The sequence below is a fragment of the Octopus sinensis genome, linkage group LG29 (assembly GCF_006345805.1).
Source record: "Octopus sinensis linkage group LG29, ASM634580v1, whole genome shotgun sequence".
In the NCBI taxonomy this organism is placed as follows: Eukaryota; Metazoa; Mollusca; class Cephalopoda; order Octopoda; family Octopodidae; genus Octopus; species Octopus sinensis.
Window position 1 is genome coordinate 14131147 of NC_043025.1, and position 17008 is coordinate 14148154.

At 41.1% G+C, this 17008-nt stretch overlaps 1 protein-coding gene across 8 annotated transcripts in view; it reads right to left on the bottom strand.

Annotated features, from left to right (window-relative positions):
- Positions 1 to 17008, bottom strand: part of LOC115226085 (CAP-Gly domain-containing linker protein 1) — a 207699-nt gene that overhangs the window by 20995 nt on the left and 169696 nt on the right. For 7 of the 8 annotated variants that reach the window (XM_036514832.1, XM_036514833.1, XM_036514837.1 and 4 more), the window contains 9 exons: positions 15499 to 15636; positions 14560 to 14654; positions 13280 to 13400; positions 12570 to 12616; positions 7591 to 7708; positions 5923 to 6106; positions 4856 to 4905; positions 2598 to 2716; positions 1814 to 1977 (listed from right to left, as the gene is read on the bottom strand). In XM_036514832.1, the coding sequence (XP_036370725.1) occupies positions 1814 to 1977; positions 2598 to 2716; positions 4856 to 4905; positions 5923 to 6106; positions 7591 to 7708; positions 12570 to 12616; positions 13280 to 13400; positions 14560 to 14654; positions 15499 to 15636 (1036 nt within the window). The remainder of the gene's footprint in view (positions 1 to 1813; positions 1978 to 2597; positions 2717 to 4855; positions 4906 to 5922; positions 6107 to 7590; positions 7709 to 12569; positions 12617 to 13279; positions 13401 to 14559; positions 14655 to 15498; positions 15637 to 17008) is intronic. The other variant, XM_036514836.1, reaches the window with a different exon arrangement.

Sequence of the window (17008 nt, forward strand, 5' to 3'; positions counted from 1 at the left end):
ACTGCAAAGTGACTGGCAGTAGGAATGGTATCCAGCTGTAAAAAATCTGCCTCAAATTCTACCTAAACCGATGCAAGCAAGGAAAAACAGTTATTAAAACAAGCTGAGCAAGAAGGAAGTTGAGGCCAACGTTGGTTGTGTCAATAATATCAACAGAAATATGAAATGTTTTTTGGAGTAAACCACACCACCATATCTTGTCCATCTTGACCTCAAGGAGCAGTTTTAAAGGTTCAGACCTTGTACACTGTAGCTATTATATTAAGGGATGTGGAACTTGCAATCATATCAGCTTGCTAGAAATAGCAGCTAAATCTCATTCAGATCGCATCTGTTGTCTTAAAAAGAAAAGGATGGTGCTGTGTAACAATAGGATAATGTTGTCTTAGATACACTATGCCGTAATCTAACACAGGGTCTACTTTATCAGTTGACTTTAGGCTAAACAACAAGGGGAGGAAGACATTAGATAATGTACACCAAGATAGTCTATGCCTCATTGAAATACGGGGTTGTCACAACTGGAACGTCTTTGATCATAGCGCAGCTGGTTCAGAAGTGCCTCGGGCTAAACAACAAGGAAAGGTCACATTATATAATGTAGTCCTAGATACACTATGCCTGAATAAAAGACGGGATGGTCACAGCTGGAACATCTTTGATCATAGGTGTGTCTGGATCAGGACTGACCTGGGGCTAAACAACAAGAAGGGCACATTAGATAATGTAGTCCTAGATACATTATGTCTGAATAAAAAGACGGGATGGTCACAGCTGGAACATCTTTGATCATAGGTCTTTCTGGATCAGGACTGACCTGGGGCTAAACAACAAGACGGACACATTAGATAATGTAGTCCTAGATACACTGTGCTTGAATAAAAAGACGGGATGGTCACAGCTGGAACATCTTTGATCATAGGTCTGCTGGATCAGGACGGACCTGGGGCTAAACAACAAGAAGGACACATTAGATAATGTAGTCCTAGGTACACTATGCCTGAATAAAAAGACGGGATGGTCACAGCTGGAACATCTTTGATCATAGGTCTGTGGGATCAGGACTGACCTGGGGCTAAGCAAGGAAGGACACATTAGATAATGTAGTCCTAGGTACACTATGCCTGAATAAAAGAGGGAATGGTCACAGCTGGAACATCTTCGATCATAGGTGTGTCTGGATCAGGACTGACCTGGGGCTAAACAACAAGGGCACATTAGATAATGTAGTCCTAGATACACTATGCCTGAATAAAAGACGGGATGGTCACAGCTGGAACGTCTTTGATCATAGGTCTTTCTGGATCAGGACACTGACCTGAGTTTAAACAACAACAACAACAAGGAAGGCACATTAGATAATGTAGTCCTAGATACACTATGCCTGAATAAAAAGATGGGATGGTCACAGCTGGAACATCTTTGATCATAGGTCTGTCTGGATCAGGACACTGACCTGGGGCTAAACAACAACACACACACACACAAACCAGTAGAATGTTCCAGAAGAATTCTAAATGAATTTCTTAAAAAGCAGACACGGTTTCCATAAGCACCGTCATGTAGAAGAGAGAGTAAGAGCTGAGGGAAAAGGTGCCGGCGAACCGGCGCCACAGGGTGTAGTCGGGGACGACAAGTAGGAACTTGGCCATCTTCAGTGGGCCCCCGTCGAAGAGAAACGGCTTTGGAATCAAAGAGCTGAACAGATGGAACCAGGGTAGAGTTGTCAGAGTGGTGGAGGTGGTGGTGTTGGAAGAAAAGTGGTAGTGTTCGTGGTGGTGGTGTTGGTGTTGGCGTGGCGAGAACGACCTACCTTCACAGATTTCGCAGTAGGCTCTCTCCTGTTTGGGAGTGCCGTGGTACTGGGTGCAGGGCGGACTGTCTGACATGGTCTGCTGTGGACAGTCCTCGGTGTCGTGTTTGTCAAATTCTTCACAGATATCACAGAAAAGTCGAAGTGTGACAAGCGGATCTTTCCTGGAAAAACAACAACAACAACAACAATTATTATCATTTCTTTTATTGGCCTCAAGGGCCTACATGCAAACAACATGAAATGACAAAACAGGACAATACAAAGGGTTTTAAACCGTGTGGCACATAAAAGGCACCATTCGAATGTGATCGTTACCAGCATCGCCTTACTGGCACTCGAGCCCTGTGCTAGTAGGGTGCTAAGAGCACCATCCGAGCATAATCGTTGCCAGAGCAGCTAACTGGCCTCTGTGCCAGTGGCACGTAAAAGGCACCATTCGAGCATGGTCGTTACCAGCATCGCCTTACTGGCACCTGTGCCGGTGGAATGTGTAAAAAGATTCGAGCAAGGTCGTTGCCAGTACTGCCTGACTGGCCCCCGTGCTGGTGGCATGTAAAAATCACCCACTACACTCTTGGAGTGGTTGGCGTTAGGAAGGGCATCCAGCTGTAGAAACTCTGCCAGATCAAGATTGGAGCCTGGTGCAGCCATCTGGTTTGCCAGCCCTCAGTCAAATCGTCCTTCAGCTGGTCAGATCCTGTCAAATCCTCCAACCCATGCCAGCATGGAAAAACAGACGTTAAATGATGATGGCATACAAATGTAAAGCCGAAGTGGTTACCTTTTGTCATTGTGGGCCTCGTCATCTTTCACGTCACCATTCACAAGGGCATCCAAACGAGACTTGAGGTTCTCGTTCTGCATGTGAAGATAGACAATCTCAGACTTCAGCAATTCAATCTGGAAAACAAGACGAGATGTTGTGATGCTCATGCCTTTACGCCACAATAATAGCAGTTGTTACTCTTTAGACTTGGGGCATCCCTAATAGACACCCTTATGAGCATAAGAGTTTCCACGTGTGGCCATCCTGTTTTTTGAACCACATTAAGTAATGTTCTATCATTTTTTCTATATACAGAGAATTCTACATCACCATCCTAACAACTATCTGTCCCATTTTTGTTCACATACATCTGCAACACTATCCTCACAACACCCCACAACACTAAAACGCTATCCTCACAACACCCCAAACACTATCCTCACAACTCCCCACAACACTAAAACGCTATCCTCACAACATCCCACCACACCACCCCACAACACTAAAACACTATCCTCACAACATCCTACCACACCACCCCACAACACTAAAAACGCTATCCTCACAACATCCCACCACACCACCCCACAACACTAAAACACTATCCTCACAACGTCCCACAACACTAAAACGCTATCCTCACAACATCCCACAACACTAAAACGCTATCCTCACAACATCCCACAACACTAAAACGCTATCCTCACAACATCCCACAACACTAAAACGCTATCCTCACAACATCCCACCACACCACCCCACAACACTAAAACGCTATCCTCACAACACCCCAAACACTATCCTCACAACATCCCACCACACCACCCCACAACACTAAAACGCTATCCTCACAACATCCCACAACACCATCCTAACAACACATTTATATTTAGTATCACAGTATTGACCAGTCACCAGATGCTGTTATACACCACTGTCACAATGCACTTCCAAGTTTGTCTTGATTGTGTCATTCTTTTCTATCTTGACTCAAACTGCTTAACTAAATCGTCTTCTCATTGGTGTTGAGGCCTTATATTTTCTTATTTCTGTGTCCTATATAAGGTCACAGATCGTGTCGTATAGCCAGCTGGAGACAATGTCTCCTGGGGCTAAATTACAGCAACATTCGTCTTAAACAAGGACTGCCATGTTATGTTGGCAAACAATCTTTACTACAAACTACTGTTGCTGAATATCTCATCTGACATTTAAAAATAGTTATTTTCTAAGCTTTACACTACACTCTACTATGATCTGAATAGAATATCCCTCTGCAACACTGTAAATAAATTCCCTTCTGGGAATGACCGAGTTTAAAAGTCTGCTGGATCTCACTCTTAAGAGAATCTTACATTGCTTATAAAATCTATTTCTGGATGGACTCATTTTAAACTCTGTTGGACTTTTGGATTTTACTCATAGGATATTGGAATATTACACATATATACCATTCTGCCTATAAAACGGATTTCCAACTTCAATACCCATACATATCTTGCATCTATTTTCTTTCCTCCACCTCACTCTCTATTTTGTATCATAATGAAACTCTAACTATGACTTAACATTCCTCTTACACCGTCTCCGATGAAGGGATATAATTAATAAATATCTTAGAAACAGCTGTAAAACCTTCTATCTATAAATGCTCTAATATCTACACAGCCTTGGTTTTTTATGTTATTACACAAAAAATTCTTATATATATATTTATGTATATTTGCAAATGGATGCATGGCATTCAATCAAATAATAATATAAATCATATATATATATATATATATCAATATATAGAAAAATACAAACTGGGACAAGAACGTAAAACATTTAGAAGACGATACAAAAAACACGGACGGGACATTCAAAGCCTTCAATCTTCAGTCAAGAACCGGATCATCCTAGCAATTTCGGCTGATTAATTTATATATATATATATATACACACACATACATATATGAGTATAGGATGTCACCAACAGGAAACAACATAAAATACGAAAACGAATGTATTTGATACGCAAGCAACTAGAGACAAATGGAAGACAGGACAAGTAACATAAAGAACGACCCTTCATCAGTCGTCGGCTGTTTTGTCTACTCCTCATTTCGAGCATTCAACGACAATGCTCGAAATGAGAAGTAGATAGATTCTTTATATATATATATATGTATATGCATGTCAGTAGCACAGAGAAGTACTTTTCACTGCTGTGCCCAGTCCATGTGGCTGTAACTAGGGACCACCTGCAACAACGTAATCATAAAACTCACCTCCATTACACTTTCTTCATTTTCTTTCTTCAGTTGTGAAACAGCACTGTCTGTTGATAGAGAACAAAAGCAGAGGGGTCAGTTCGGTCGCATACCCTTCCCCATCTCTATTTTCAGTGGGGTTGAGGGGGAACTCGAGGGAGATTTGGCTACTATTTTTCACAAGTTCAGAGACAACACAATTCTATATTTCTGTGATGAGGAACTTATTCTGCGAGGGATTGCTGAAAAGTTGCTGGTTTTTAAGGACATCACGAAAGGCCTGGTTGGAGGCACAATCTTCCAAGTTCTTTTATAGGGTTTAGAAAAACTGAAGGACCGCTGCAATAAGTGTGTGAATCTACGCGACTCTACTGCATTAACCAACATCTTGATCTACTACACTATGCCTGTCACGGGTCACAACAGAGAGAATATTTGGTTTTGTTTTTCTTAATGTTTGTTGGTTATGAATTACTGACAAGGTTGTAGGACATTGCAATCAGCAAATTAGCCATAGAATAATCCTTTCTACTACAAACACAAAACCTGAAGTTTGGGGGAGGGGGCTAGTTGATCCCATCAACCCCCCAGGGTTTGACTGGTACTATTTTATCAACCTGGAAAGGACTGTTGTCCCATCTAGGGGGGGACAACACACTTACATTACAGAATCCAGGGAATTAGCCTTATGAGCCTAGAGCTTGGTAAGGCCCTTGAGGCATTGGCTTTAGTGGTCAAGATATTCAACTCAAGATCCTAAGATTGGGGTTTCAATTCCTGGACTGAGCAACTGATTGTGTTCTTGAGCAAAACATTTCACTTCACGTTGCTCCAGTCCAAATGAAAAAACCAGGGACAGACCAGGGTCCCATCCAGGGAGGATAATATAACCCGATAAACTGGCCCTTATCAGCTTGTGGCACAGCAAGGACCTTTGATTCCATCATATATCCACAGCCTACCAGATACCCTCGCTCTAATATGTACCCTCTCCTATCACATACACACCCTTACTATTAGGTACCCAAAGGTAAGAGGGGGGGGGGGCTGTTTAAAGCTGTACCATTCTAAAGACAGAGACTTACCATCCTCAGAGGTATCAGCATCACCATTGGCTAACAAGTGGCCAGCTGGGGCATTTTTCTGAGCTAATTGCTCCTCGAGGGCCTTGACCTTCTCCAGAAGTTCCTTGTTTTCTTTCGATAGAGATTCTGTTAAAGAACTGGAGTTTTCTTTTAACCGGCTGTTTTCTTTCTGAAGTTGTTTCATCTGCAAAGAACCAAAAAAAACCATAAGAAAATTATAAACCAAAAAAACAAATAAACAGGAGCAGACGGGTGATCCCTTATGAAGATCTTAACGTTTCCAGGGGACCCAGGCATGGCTGTGTGGTAAGAAGCTTGCTTCCCAGTGACACGGTTCTGGGTTCAGTTCCACAGCATGGCACCTTGGGCAAGGGTCTTCTACTATAGCCTCAGGCTAACCGAAGCCTTGTGAGTGGACTTGGTAGATGGAAACCGAAAGAAGCCCATCATATAGCAAGTGTCTTCTACTAAACCCTTGCGAGTGGACTTGGTAGATGGAAACTGAAAGAAGCCCATCATATATATCGTCATCATTGCTTGATGTCCGCTTTCCCTGCTGGCATGAGCTGGACGGTTTGACATGGAACTGGCCAGCAAAGAGCTGTCCAGACTCCAACCGTCTGTTGGGGCAGGGTTTCTGTGACTGGATGCCCTTCCTTTTAAGATCTTTGTAATGTGTGTGTGTGTGTGGGGGGGATCTCCCACCATCACTTGAAAACCAGTGTTGGTGTGTTTACATCCCTCTAACTTAGTGGTTCAGCATAAGTGACCAATAGAATAAGTACCAGGTTTTAAAACCAAAGGAGTACTGGGGTCAATTTATTTGACCAATGTCCTTGAAGGTGGTGCCCCAGCATGGCCATAGTCAAATGACTAAAACAAATACTCTTTTGTTCTTTTACTTGTTTCAGTTATTTGACTGTGGCCATACTAGAGCACCGCCTTTAGTCAAGCAAATCGACCCCAGGACTTATTCTTTGGAAGCCTAGTACTTATTCTACACACACACATACGATGGGCTTCTTTCAGTTTCCATCTACCAAATCCACTCATAAGGCTTTGGTCAGTCCAGAGCTACAGTAGAGACACTTGCCTAAGGTGCTGCACAGTGGGACTGAACCAGAAACCATTCGGTTACAAAACAGACTTCTCAACTATTCAGTCATCCATCAAAAAGCCCCATCATCATCATCATTGTTCGACTGTGGTCGAGACAATGGAATTTACCATGCTACGCCAGACTTCACGGTCCATCATGGCATTACGGAGGTCCTGTCGCTGGATGCCTGTATCCCTGGAGATTACATCAGGGTAGGAGAGTGTGCACCCTCTGGTATTGCGAGTAGATGGCTTCCAGAGGAGAAGAGTAGAAATTACCTCTTTTCCAGCTCTACAACAATGTCCAGCAAACTGGACTCTCCCACCTTTCACAAGAGATGACACAGGTGGTAGTTTCCCATATATTTGCATTTTGGTTGGATGGCGCTTCCACGAGAGATTTTGAGCTCTCATAAGGAGGCGAGTGTAGGTTCCATCCAATCACCTCTCAAGCCCCACCCAAACCATGCCAGCAGAGAAAAGCAGACACACACACAAAAAAAAAAAAACAGAAAGAAAGAAGGAAAACGGCTCCGCTGCCGTCAAAGAATCAAATGATTGCAGACCTACCTGGTTGGACTGGCTGGTCAGCTTGGAATCTCTCTCTTGGAGAGCTCCTGATCTCGATTCCACCTGGTCAACAAGGGCTTTCTTTTCTGATTCGATTTCTTTTAACTGAGCACTGTATCTGGTGAAATAAGGGAGACGCCTTAAGGATTTGCTTTTGCTCTCCTTTGGGAGGATGTGTGTGTGTGTGTGGGGGGGGTATGTGGGAATTCATGAAGTGGGGCATAGGGGTCACAGGATCTTCAGACAGCAATGGATAATATTAACTGCATATATATATATGCACACAGACACACACACAAATACATATATGTATACACATAAACACATATACAAGCACGTATACACACGCACTCTAACATATGTATACACACACATGTACTTATATATTTATACCCATCCATCTATACGTGTGTGTGTGTGTATATATATATATATATATATATTTACACCAGAGTAAACACAATTGTGAAACAAGGTGGAAAAAAGAGTACTCAAATACCAGTGGTAGAGTAATATGCTTTATTTTAAGCAGCAGAAAATTCAACAAAACCTGTTACTCTGAGTTTCCCGTTGCCGTTCATCAGACAGTTTTTTCTCGCAAAAACTCTCCGATGAATGGCAACGGGAAACTCAGAGTAACAGGTTTTGTTGAATTTTCTGCTGCTTAAAATAATATATATATATATATATATATATATATACCCACCTAAATATATATAGATATATAATGACGATGACATACATACACACATGTACACACATGCACAAACACACGTATGCATATATCCACACACACATAATATACATACACATACAAATATATAGCATATTGTCAACAGGTACACACTCAGTGTATTGCGGGTCGACATGATGTGCACACACTGGATGATGGACAGATCCACATTCTTTGAAAACATACATGTGAGTGTGTGTGTGTATATATATACACACACCCACACAGAGTTGTAGGCAGATAAATATACAAATACAAACATTAATGTGGGTATATATATATATATATATATATATATATACATATACACACACATTTCCATAGAGAATATATGCATGATAAATTATGAAGGAACATCTCCATAGAGATACTGAAAGTTAAAATGAGCTTCCACACAGAGAAATGTAAAAATAAATCCACAAAGTGGAGGTTGGATGTAGCAAAATTTCCACACGGAAGACAGACGATACAAAATTAACACAGAAACATTTCCACAGGTCTGGTCAATGACAATATATGAAAACAAAAATTTTACAAAATTTACACACTGTGGAAATACTTTGTTGTGTGTACCACCACCTTTATGGACCGACTTTCCACAGAGGTGGCAAACGCAACAATATTTACTCACATAAAGCATTTCTATAGTGGGTTGGATGCAACAAAATTTCTACACACAAAACAATGCATTTCTATAGAGGTGATGAATGATAAAAAGTTCTACACAGATTTTGGATGCAACTAAATGTACACAGCAAAAAAAAAAAAAAAATTCCACAGCAGTGTTGGATGATAGAAGTTTACACTCAGAAAAAGTATTTCCACAGAGGAATTGGATGCAACAAAATTTGTACAAAAAACATTTCCACAGAGGTAAAGGATGCAACAACATTTACACAAAAAGAAGGCACTTCCACAGAGGTGTTGACTGATAAAATTTACAGACAGACAAAGCATTTCCACAGAAGTGGTAGGTGATAAGATTAACATAGACAGAAAGCATTTCCACAGAAGTGGTAGGTGATAAGATTAACATAGACAGAAAGTATTTCCACAGAGGTAGGGATGCAACAAAATTTACACACACGTAGAAAAAATATTTCCACAAAAACAGTGAAACACACACAAAGAAAGCGTTTTCGTTGAAGTGATGGACAAAGACAGATTTTCCACAGTGGTAAAAATGGATGCTACCAGGTTTTACCCACTGAGAACAATTGTCCACAGAAAGTGGTGGGTGCCAATGAGTTTGCACAATGCAAACTATATCGGAACCAAGTTCTTAAGAAAATACAGAAATGGCAAAAAAACGATGCGGAAGAATTTACAAGTTTCCACAGACAAATACCATCCGCTGCAAATTTTTATATCAGAGATAGCCAGTTAGCTGTGAGGTTTTCCAGAGATGGAAGGGGACTAGAAAGATGTGGTTGGGGTGTTCATGCCTTGTCAAGAAGCATCATTGTTTGATATGCTATTTGATAATCCTAAATTTTAAGAGGATAATCCTATATTTTAGATTGACAATTCTATATATTCAGCTGATAATTTGATAATTCAAACTGATAACCAACGAACGTTTCAGAATTAAAAACCATGAAAAACCAGATGTAATTTCATGGGGTGCACCCTGGTGGCCAGTTATCGTAAGGGAGATAATAATTTCTGAATAAAAGATGCCGATATTCTATGCATTGTAGCAACAAGACTTGACTGGCCGGATGCTTTCGTGTTGTCGTGGCTGGATGCTTTCCACTGATGAATTCCAGCAAAATGAAATCACGGGTCATAGCAATTCCATGCGATTGGGAAGCAAACCTTTTACCATACATGCACACCTGTGCTTGCATTTTATTATTTTTTGGTCACTCATTACAAAGATAGAGGTGCGTGGCTTAATGGTTAGGGGTGTTGAATACACGACTGTACGATTGTGGTTTCAATTTCTATAATAGGCACTGCATTGTGTTCTTGAGCAAAACACTTCATTTCATGTTGCTCCAGTTCACTCAGTTGGCAAAAATGAGTAACCCTGCGACAGACTGGCGTCCCATCCAGGGGGGTGGAGTATACACGGCATGGAAATTAGGAAACCAGCCCTTATGTGTTTACATGACTTGGGAAGGAACTCAACTGTTACATTACAAAGATCCAGAGGCAATCATGTGTGGTGCCATTTCATTCTTATTAGAACTCTTCCGCATAACGTAATGTGAGGCAAAGGAAATTAGACCAAATGGAACACTTTTATTAAAATACAAAAAAAAAAATAAATAAAATTGAAAAATAAAGTATAAAAGAAATGAAGAAATAACAACAAAAACAACAATATTAAAAAGAAATGGAGAAAACAAACCCAGGCAGCAATATGATGATGCTGATGTTGTTGTTGTTAAACCAAGCTAATTAACCTTTAGCACACATAGGTGCATCATGTTGCCGTATGAGTTTTCTCCCCTGTAGCTGCAAGCACATTGTGTTACACTGAGAAGGGAGAAAACTGGTATGGTGACATTATGCGTCTACAGCATGCTAAAGGTTAACAACAACAACAACATCAACAATAATAGATTACGATGACCATAACAGCAGTAGAAACAACATCGTCAAGACCCATGCTGACTGATACTAACGACGATGACCACAACACCAACAGAACTTTCAGAGAATTTCCTTACCATTTTTTTGATGTAGATTGTGATGAGGATGGTGGTGGTGGTGGTGGTGGTCACAGGATTTGAAAATGGAGGAAAGAATGTGATGAGAGAAGGCGGTGGATGGGACATAATGAAAGAGGGAGAACAAGGGGCAAAAATACGATTGTTAATAATGTCATGGAGACGGGATGTCACAGATGAGAGAAGGTCATATATCGTTGCTATTATGCAAAAGTGTTGTAAGTCCAAAATATTGCTTTTTTCAGAAAAGGCAAAAATAGTTTCACCATTCCATAGCAAAACCGTTCTACTACGCTTTGACGATTTTTGATATCTTGGCATCTGAAGTAGATGGAGATACAATAGTTTGACTAAAAGAACAGACTGTTGCAAGCAAAAATAAATATTGAAAAAAATGCATTTGGCCAAATTTGGACACACGACAGATTAACATAATTAGCAACGATATATATATATATCTGGCGAGCTGGCAGAAACATTAGCACGCCGGGCGAAATGCTTAGCAGTATTTCGTCTGCCGCTACGTTCTAAGTTCAAATTCCGCCGAGGTTGACTTTGCCTTTCATCCTTTCGGGGTCGATAAATTAAGTACCAGTTACGCACTGGGGTCGATGTAATCGACTTAATCCGTTTGTCTGTCCTTGTTTGTCCCCTCTGTGTTAAGTCCCTTGTGGGTAGTAAAGAAATAGATATATATATATATATATATCTGGCTGCTATTTTCAGCATGGTGGTATCTCGTAGATGCCATAAGTTATAATTTTAATAATAATTATTACCTTTTAAGGATTTTACTTCCATGCTAGCCACTTAATGAGATCGTTATTTAATTTAAATTAACGATCTTATCCTTATTTATATAAATTTAAATTTATTTCCTCATTGTATTTACTGCGGTGATGTTTTAACCGTATCGCAGATGGAATTAAGAAGCGGGTGTTTTAAACTGGTCATGATGCATACGTGCATATATATGTATGTATACATTCATATATGTAAGTATTTGTATGTATTTATGTTTCACTCTGTGTATATTCCCCTGATGAGGCAAAGCATTCCTAAATGCAAATCCAGAAATCCGGCATCTGGAATTATCCAGTAATTTTTTACTAGTTTTATTTTGTCTTTTTGTCTTCTCTCCTTGTGCTATATGAACACTTAAAGTGGTTTTAGAGTCAGATCCTGGCTGCTACTTTCAGCATAGCGGTATCTTGTAGATACCCTCAGTTATAATTTTAATAATAATTATTACCTTTGAAGGTTTTTTATTTCCATGCTGGCCACTTGATAAGATCGATAATTAAATTAAAGATCTTATCCTTAATTATTAGGTTGTCCCAAAAGTACTAACAAAAACAACAAAAATTATTCCTCAAAATAAAGACCATTATTTTCCAAGACTTTCTACGAACTTTTGGGACAACCTTATATATAAATCTAAATTTATTTCGTGGGCTGGATATGGCTGGTTTAAATGTTAATAGTTAAAGTGAAATCCTCAAGCTCCCTCTCCCCAGCAGGAGCAGACTCCTGCCCCAAAGTGATAAAAGAGAAAAGGGTCAACCTACTGTTTGTGGATGTCCTGTAGTTTCTTTTCGAATTTTTCGTCTGCAAGCTGTAAAACAGAAACAAAAGGGGAGATAAACATTGGGAACTTAGTAGGTATTATCCATACAGTTTCAAAATAAGGTGAATAAAATCGAAATAAGCAATAAGGATATCATCCAGAAGTAATGTAGTACGATCGTTTCATGCGACTCCATTTAATTGAACAATGCAAATATTGCATCAATTTAAATGCAGAACAATCCTCAGCTGCACAGACATAGGATTTAATTAAATTAAAACAGATGGACACATTTGTGTGTGTGTGAGAGAGTGTGTATGTGTGTGAGAATGTGTGTGTGTGTGTGAGAGTGAGAGTGTATGTGTGTGAGAATGTGTGTGTGTGTGAGTGTATGTGTGTGAGAATGTGTGTGTGTGTGAGTGTATGTGTGTGAGAATGTGTGTGTGTGTGAGTGTATGTGTGTGAGGATGTGTGTGTGTGAGAGGGTATATGTGCATGAGAGAAAGTGTGTAGAGGAGAGAAAGTGCATATACGTGTACACGTGAAAGAGAGAGAGTGTGTGCATGTGTTTCAGAGCAAGTGTGTTCACACAAAAGTGTGTGTGTTTGTAGGTGTATAGCAGAATGTGTGAGAGTGTGTGTTTTTGAGTGTGTGTTTGTGAGTGTGTGCGTATGGCAGAATGTGTGTGTGTGCACATTGTGTTTGTCTCACCTTTTGGTGATTCAGAAGTTGTTCCTTTGAAGCTGTGAGATCTTCCTGAATCTTCTGCTTTTTACTTTCACTTTCCTCCACAGTTTGTTTCAGTTTCACTATTTCACTGTTGGCTTCGTTTCTGGAGAGAGAGAGAGACAGAGAGAGAGAGTGAGAGAGAGATAAAGAGACACACACACACACACACACACACATATATATTGTTAATATGGCAGGGTGACACAAAGATATATATGCATGTAAATAATGGGCTTGAAAAGGTCCAAAAAAAAACCCCTGTGAAAAGTGCTTAACACAAAAGCTTTCTTACTTCTTTATTGCCCACAAGAGGCTAAACACAGAGGGGACAAACAAGGACAGACAAACGGATTAAGTCGATTATATCGACCCCAGTGCGTAACTGGTACTTATTTAATTGACTCAGAAAGGATGAAAGGCAAAGTCGACCTTGGCGGAATTTGAACTCAGAACGTAATGGCAGACGAAATACCTATTTCTTTACTACCCACAAGGGGCTAAACACAGAGGGGACAAACAAGGACAGACAAACGGATTAAGTCGATTATATTGATCCCAGTGAGGAACTGGTACTTATTTAATCAACTCAGAAAGGATGAAAGGCAAAGTTGACCTCGGCAGAATTTGAACTCAGAACGTAGCGGCAGACGAAATACCGCTAAGCATTTCGCCCTGCGCGCTAACGTGTCTGCCAGCTCGCCGCCTTACGTAGATACAATATTTATTTCTTTACTGCCCATAAGGGGCTAAACATAGGGGGGAAAAAACAAGGACAGACAAACGGATTAAGTCAATTACATCGACCCCAGATCAGATTGGAGTCTGGTGCAGCCATCTGGTTCGCCAGTCCTAAGTCAAATTGTCCAACCCATGCTAGCATGGAAAGTGGACGTTAAACGATGATGATGACACACAACAAAGAGAACATTAGATAATGTAGTCCTAGATACTCTATGTCTGGATAATAGATAAGATGGTCACAGCTGGAACATGATCAAAGTGATCATAGGTGTAATGGATCAGGACTGACCTGGGGCTAAACACCACCAACAACAAGGAAAGACACATTTGATAATTTAATCCGAGTTACACTATGTCTGAACAAAAGACAGGATGGTCACAGCTGGAACGTCTTTGATCATAGATCTGCTACATGAGATCTGATGCAACACACACAAAAGACCGAAGACAAAACCAATTTCAAACAAAAAGGAAAAAGCGTACAAGTCTACCAAGGAGTAAAGCAATGAAGAAATACTTACAGTTTCTCAGTTAAGGAGTTTGAGGTTTCCTCGTTGTGTAAAGATTGGGATAAAGTTTTCTCTGAAGTGGCCAATTTCCCTTGTAATTTTTCAATCTGGAAAGACGAAAGAGCAAAGATAGAGGCAGAAGATATTAGTTGGAGGATATCACGTCAATGATGTAGGACTGAGACGGTTGTGGGGAAATCCTGAAAAAACACGAATCGACCTCGTTCGCCAAGCCTTCAACCGACTCAATGCATGACTCTGGTCAAGATCTGAGATCCGATGCACCACTAAAGTACAGATCTACCAAGCAGTAGGGCGAACGATTCTCCTTTACAGCAGCGAGTCACGGCCGACGAGGGTGGAAGATATTAAGCGACTACAATCCTTCGATCACCTCTGTCTACGCCGCATCCTTCGTGTCCGATGGCATCACTTTGTCCTTTGCGACACCAGTGCAGAATCACCTCCCTCCGACAAGTCATCCTAACGAGACGTCTGCATTGGCTGGGTCATGCCCTCCGTCGTCAACCAGGAGAATTTGCCCCAGTTTCCCTTCAGTAAAGAGCTGTCCAAGAATTTGGACCTGGAGATCTCCATTTCCAGCGACTTCGAGGGCCACCTCCCAGTGATGTCGGGCGTCAATGAAGAGCCCTTGACTACAACAAGACAACCAAAGTTTTTTCTTTTTTTTTCACAAGGTCTGGGGTCTCCTGCCCCTAAGCCCTAGACCATCACCTAATCACCCTTACCTGTCTTGTTGCTTAACAACAACAGCACTGTTAAGACAGATCCCGCTGATGGTATAAAACACTGGTTTTTCTATGCCAGCATGGGTTAGAGGAATACACATTACCGACACACTGAGATTTTTTTTTAGACAGCTGGATGCTCTTCCAGCTGCTAACCTTTATCTGTTCTTTCAAAAAAGAGTGTCCAGCACTGACCACTCACCTCTTTAGTCTTCTGTTCCACTGTAATGTCCAGTTGCTGCAGCTTGGCCTTCATCTCGGTCACACTGACCTGTGTCTGTCCTTGTTCTTGCTGCAGTCGGTTCTTTTCGCTCTTCAGTTCATTGTTTAGTTTCAGCATCTGGAGATGAGGAAGAGAGAAGATGATGATGATGATGAGGAAGAGAGAAGATGATGATGATGATGAGGAAGAGAGAAGATGATGATGATGAGGAGGAGGAGAGAAGATGATGATGATGATGAGGAGGAAGAGAGAAGATGATGATGATGAAGAGAGAAGATGATGATGATGAGGAGGAAGAGAGACAGGGTGGTGGTGGTGAAATCGATCATTATACAATGTTATAGTAGCGTAGTGGTGGTGGTGGTAGTGTTCAGCGCTATTGGCAGTGTTTGTTGGCAGGCTCTTGTGCCGGTGGCACGTAAAAAGCACCCACTACACTCGCGGAGTGGTTGGCGTTAGGAAGGGCATCCAGCTGTAGAAACACTGCCAGATCAGACTGGAGCCTGGTGCAGCCATCTGGTTCGCCAGTCCTCAGACAAGCTGTCCAACCCATGCCAGCATGGAAAGCGGACGTTAAACGATGTTGATGATGATGTTTAGTGGTGGTGATGGAAATGGTAGTGTCTGTCGCTGTGATGGTGTTTGGTTGTGGTTATGGTGGTGGTGTTGTGCAGTGTTGGTGTGCTGAATGGAATGTAAGTGGTGGTGTTAGTGAAGGTGGTGGTAGTTGTACAATGGAGAAACAGGAAGCTGATATCTTTATATATAAAAGAGAAGTTGTGTGTCTGTCCCCTTCGATTTAGATTCCTAACTACTCCCACATTTTGCGGTGCAGTTTAACCAAAAGCGGGTATCTTATAGTCGTGATTCATATTGAGCCCGTCTGGGTATTAGCGTGCGTCTACGATGAGTCTACGAATTAAAAAAAAATTTACCATAATTTTTTCTCACTTTTAATGCATTTTTTTGCTATTATATAAGGGAAGTAATTCTCTAAAAATGTATTATTAAATCTCAGAAAGTAAAAGGCTACAGTAACACCCCCCTTTGTGGTTAGCCATATTGAGATGGCTATTATACTTTACATATCTAAAAATGCTTATATAGTTATGTCCCTTACAAACCCGAGCAACGCCGGGCGATACTGCTAGTTTTATATAAAATGGTGTAATAGTGACAGATCCTATGCATGGTAGATTACCTTTGATCACAGCTCTGCTAGATGGTCATGGTGCACTCGGGGTTAAACACCACCACTTCCACTACAAGCATTGTATCTTACCTCTTCCCTTTCCCCTCCCTGCCATTGCACCTTACCTCTTCCCCCTCCATACAGCCGTCCCCACATCCCTTTCACTATATCTTACCTCTTCCATCTCCCCTTCAAGCATTTGTCCTCCTCCTCCTCCCTGCCACTATATCTTACTGCTTTCTTCTCCACCTCCCTACCATTGGCTCTTAACTCTTCCCTCACCCTGTGGTCTTTCTC